The sequence below is a fragment of the Mandrillus leucophaeus genome, unplaced genomic scaffold (assembly GCF_000951045.1).
Source record: "Mandrillus leucophaeus isolate KB7577 unplaced genomic scaffold, Mleu.le_1.0 Scaffold27, whole genome shotgun sequence".
Classification (NCBI taxonomy): Eukaryota; Metazoa; Chordata; class Mammalia; order Primates; family Cercopithecidae; genus Mandrillus; species Mandrillus leucophaeus.
Window position 1 is genome coordinate 3,287,323 of NW_012102809.1, and position 5,342 is coordinate 3,292,664.

At 45.2% G+C, this 5,342-nt stretch overlaps 1 protein-coding gene across 1 annotated transcript in view; it reads left to right on the forward strand.

Annotated features, from left to right (window-relative positions):
• Nucleotides 1-2,124: 2,124 nt before the first annotated feature.
• Nucleotides 2,125-5,342, forward strand: part of BPHL (biphenyl hydrolase-like (serine hydrolase)) — a 50,992-nt gene continuing 47,774 nt past the window's right edge. The window contains exons 1-2 of the mRNA XM_011984607.1: nt 2,125-2,195; nt 2,457-2,679. Of these exons, the coding sequence (XP_011839997.1) occupies nt 2,125-2,195; nt 2,457-2,679 (294 nt within the window). The remainder of the gene's footprint in view (nt 2,196-2,456; nt 2,680-5,342) is intronic.

Consider the following 5,342-nt stretch of genomic DNA (forward strand, 5'->3'; position numbering starts at 1 on the left):
GTAATTCACATAAAGACTCCATGTGGGCTAGCAGGCATGTGAAATGTCTCCAGTGCAGCAACAGCTGTAGAACTAAGAAGTTATCTTTTCCCTGTCTTCTCGTACTCTTCATTTCACTTGGGTTTTTTAGCAGTTCAGGAAGCTGGAATGTTTGAATGGGCTTTAGCTTGACACCTTCTTCTCTTTCCCATTTGGCAGATAATACCACTAGTCTGACCGATAAACACCTGGACCCAATCAGGGAAAATCTGGGAAAGCACTGGAAAAACTGTGCCCGGAAACTGGGCTTCACACAGTCTCAGATTGATGAAATTGACCATGACTATGAGCGAGATGGACTAAAAGAAAAGGTTTACCAGATGCTCCAAAAGTGGGTGATGAGGGAAGGCATTAAGGGAGCCACAGTGGGGAAGCTGGCCCAGGTGCTCCACCAGTGTGCCAGGATCGACCTTCTGCACCACTTGATTTACGTCAGCCAGAACTAACCCTGGATGGGCTATGGCAGCTGAAGCGGACTCCTCACTTAGTTAATAACCCCAGAAAGTTGGCTGCCTCGGAGCATTCAGAATTCTGTCCTCACTGATGGGGGTTCTGTGTCTGCAGAAATATTGTTTCCTGTATTTCATAGCCAGGGAATGGGGAAAGAAGTCTGCGGCAAAGGGGTCTCACTCTGTTGCCCACGCTGGTCTCAAACTTCTGGACTCAAGTGATCCTCCTGCCTCGGCCTCTCACAGTGCTGGGATATCAGGCATGAGCCACTGCGCCCAGCCAACAATCCGCTCCGAGGAAAGCATAAGCAGGAAGACCTCTTAATGGCCTAGCACCAATCAAAAAATGACTCCTAATTGGGTTTGGAAAGGGAGAGAAGAGATGTCTGAGGAAGGTCATTTTCTTTCAGCTTATGGCATTTCCTAGAATTTTGCTGAAGCAAGAAGAAAAACTCAGAGAACATAAAATCAACTTTTAAAATTGTGTGCTGTCTTCTTCACGTAGGCTCCTGTTATGAACAAAGTACAGTAAAATTCTAAGCCCTGTTCAGAGACTTTTTGAATCACAACTGCAGCTCATTGCCACGTTACAGAGTCTGTTAACATGGATATCAAATACCGTATCAGTCACTATAGGCTCTAAGAATCACATGCAGTCTTCACTCCATTAAATTATCGATTTTTTTTAAATTAATTGAATTTATATTCAGTTTTCAAATTAACCGAACAGATTTAAAGGGGTACCAAGGAGGGGGGAAACATCAGATCTCCCAGACAGTTGTTGCAAGGAATTGCTACTAACTGTGACTACAGCAGAAATTCTTGATTGACTTTGAAAGTTACTTCCTGGCATTCTGGTACTTTCACCCAGCCTGGGTGCCCTGGAGAGGGAACAGGAAGTGCTGATCTCTACGCCTGGGTGAGAGCAGAACCTCAGGGCTGACACTGTTGAGTGGCTTCCTCGGTTTACTCTGTACCGTGAAAGTATTTTCATATTTTTCTGTGTGCCAGAGTGAAAAAGGACAACTCCTGACTGTGGGAATTGTGCCTGTAGTACCCAACCTTTCAAAGTCCACCTGAAACCTGGGGGTGGATGAAAGAACTAAAATAGTTCAGAAGACTGAAGCTGGGTGGGCCGCTCAGCGTCTCCACTGGCATTTTGCTAAACAGACAGGGAAGGCCGTGTGCTTAGCTCTCCCCAGAGGGAGGACGAGAAGGGTGTGGTGATGGTCAGTCTGGCTGTCGGAACGGATTCTGGTGTCTTGGGCTGATAACAGTGTTGTTGATTCTGACTGTGAACCCCCTCAACTCTAGCAGACACATACACGCCCCTGAAACGGGGCTGCAGAGCAAGCTCTCAGCCTTGGCACTGTCGGCGTCTCGGGCTGGGTAATTCTCTGTTGTGGGGACTGTCTTGTGCCTTGTACGATGTTTGGCAGCATCCCTGCCCCTACCTACTAGATGCCAGGGGCACTGTTCTCCCGTCGTCCCTCCCCCAGTTGTGACAACAATGTCTCTAAACATTGTCAAATGGTCCTAGGAAAGGAGAAAATTGCCCCGGTTGAGAAGAGCACTGCTGTAAAGTAATGAGCCTCGGCTCTCCTGTCCACACCTGTCCGGTTACTACTTGGCCGCCATGCAGCCTTGGATCCTACAGCCCAAAAGGGAAAATGGAGGGAGGGTCCAGGCTTTGCTGGAGGGGCCTGGGTGAGTTCCGTTTGCTCCTTGTACCACCATCCAAATGGTGTTCTGAAATCTCTTAGAGTCTAAAGAGGCTGAATAATTAATATTGAAAGGCAAGAGGGCGAGGCATTTTTTAATACACTTTTTAAAATTTTATACCGCAACTACAGGCTACTGATGTGATGTGTGTGTCACTGGGACAGATGGGGGTTCTCCATGGTGCCTCTGCCACGGAGGCTGCCTTTCCTGAGCATAATCCCCTTTTACCCTCCTGCTGCCAAGCAGGAGACGGGATGCTGATGGTGAGAAGAACACCTCCCTGCCGGTGCCTTTTGGCCCTCAGGAGGAGAGGCCTGCAGCAGCACTGCTGTCCCTGCGCCTGGCTCTGGGGCCTTCCCTTCACCCCCACTCTCTCAGCACCATGGTGGGAAGAACCAGCTTTGCCTGTGAGGAGTTACGTACAAGGCCCAAGCTCCACAAGAACACTGCTGTTAACAGGCAGAGCCAAGTAAGCAGGACGACACAGAGCAGCAAAGGAGAACCGAGACTGTCGGTTCGGAAACAGACATTCACACCCTAGGTTATTACTGGTTATAGAGACCTGCTTCCAGCTCCCACAGTCCTGCTTGGTAGATTTTCCACTTGTTGCTACAATCATCATCTTTGCTTTGGGTCTGTCATGTGAAGTTAGGGTTTCAGGAATAAAATGTTTAATCACAAAATGTTTTAGGCAGTATTTTGAGGTACATTTTAATGTGGTATTTATGAAAGGAAAAGCGTTTTCTAAGTATAATAAAGGCATAAATAAAAACAGGAGTGTAAATCTTCGAGATCTTAGAAGCAGCTGATTTCAGAGAAATCACTGAAAGGTTAATGCTACTACAGTGATTTTTACAATATGTAATAATCCAAGTATACGACCAGGTATCGTGGCTCATGCTGGTAATCCCAGCACTTTGGGAGGCCAAGCTGAGAGGATTGCTTGAGGCCATGAGTTGGAGACCAGCATAAAACAACATAGCAAGACCCTATCTCCACAAAAACATAAAAAAAAAAAAAATTAGCCAGGTGTGGTGGTGTATGCCTGTAGGCCTAGCTTCTTGGGAGGCTAAGGTGGACGGATCACTTGAGCCCAGGAGTTTGAGGCTGTGGGGAGCTGTGATCACACCATGTCTCAATCATCATCATCATCATCCAAGTATAGAGTCCTGAAACTGAGGGCCCAAAACTCCCCTCTGCCACTTTTCAGCTGTGTCACCCGGGCTTGCTTCCTAACCTTTCACCATCATTATCCAAGTATAGAGTCCTGAAATTGAGCAGCTCAAAATTACTTTTCAGCTGTGTCACCGCGGGCTTGCTTCCTAACCTTTCTTAGCCTCAGATGCCTCATCTATAAATGGGGAGTGCAATAGCACAAAAGGTTGATGTGAAGATTAAAGAAATATGCATCATAAGATGCGTGGCACAAAAATGGCAGTTTTTTAAACTGCACGATCTTGCTGTATATAAAGAACTGGTTGTCAGGTATGTTACTTAAAAATAGTGACACCAGGCTGGGCGCGGTGGCTCACACCTGTAATCCCACTTTGGGAGGCTGAGGCGGGTGGATCATCTGAGGTCAGGAGTTCAAGACCAGCCTGGCCAACACGGCAAAACCTCGTCTCTACTAAAATTACAAAAATTAGCCTGGCATGGTGGTGGGTGCTTGTAATTCCAGCTACTCGGGAGGCTGAGGCAGGAGAATCGCTTGAACCCGGGAGGCAGAGGTGGCAGTGAGCTGAGATCGCGCCATTGCACTCCAGCCTCGGCAACAAGAGTGAAACTCCATCTCAAAAAAAAAAAAGAAAAAGAAAAAGTGACACCAAAAACCTAAAAACTCAATGCTACTGTTTTGCTTAGCACTAGGGTAACTGGTGTTGAAACTGTACAGACAGCTATTTTTATCATTTCTGAGATGAAACCCCAATCAACATATCAGGAAAAAAGGAAATACTGACCTCACCAAAGATTGCTGAAAGTCAAATGATTAAATTCGACTCAAACATTATATATGTCTCTCTCCTTTTATTCAGGAATTAATGCGATAGAGTTATGTTGAGAGTAGAATATGAAAACTTTTGCATAGTCTGTATTTAGGCCAAAACTGCCTTTACTACTCAAGAAACTCCAAAGGGCCAGTGAGGACACTGCAGGTGGCAGACATTTCCATGAGTAACACCTACAAGCACCGTGCCCACAGGACTTACTGACACCAAAAAGGTCTCTTGGAGGGACAGTCATGCAATATGCAAAGAAGCTGTTGTCTCCAATTATTCAAGCCAAGGCTACAACAGTAGCCACAAATCTGCCAGTTATTTCCAATTAAGGCAGAACGATAGACTTAAAGCAATAGTGGTTTTTTTCTCCACTGAGCTTTCAATTAATGTCTATAACATTTATAAAGCTGGAATTATATAGTCAAAGCAAAAAACATTAAGTGTGGTAAAACATACATAAAATTACCACTTAAACCACTTTTAGGTGTATAGTTCAGTGGCATTAAGTACACTCACAATGTTATGCAGCCATCACGAAAATCCATCTCCCCAAACTGAAACACTGTCCCAAGGAAACACCAACTTTCCATTCCCACTTCCACCAGCCCCCGACGACCTCCACTGTATGTTCTGTCCCTAGAAGTCTGACTCCTCTAGGCACCTTATTATATAAGTGGAATCACACAGTATTTGTCTTTTTGTGACTGGCTTACCTCCCTCAGCATAGTGCCCTCCAGATTCATGTAATAGCATGTGTCAGAATTTCGTTCTTTGTTCAGGCTAAAAAATGCTCCATTGCACGCACAGGCAACATTTTGTTTATCCATGTATCTGTTTTTGGACACTTAAATTGCTTCCACTCTTTGGGCTATTGTGAATAGTGCTGCTGTAAACATGAGTGTAAAAACATGTCTTCTTGTACACACTGTTTTAAATTCTTTTGGGTTATATACCCAGGAAAGAAAATACTGGATCATATAACTGATTTTCTGAGGAACGACAGTACTGTTCATCACAGTGGCTGCTCCATTTTACATTCCCAACAGCAATATACAAGGGCTTCAATTTCTCTACATCTACACCAACAATAATTTCTGGGGGTTTTGCTAGCAGCCGTCCTAATGGGTGTGAAGTT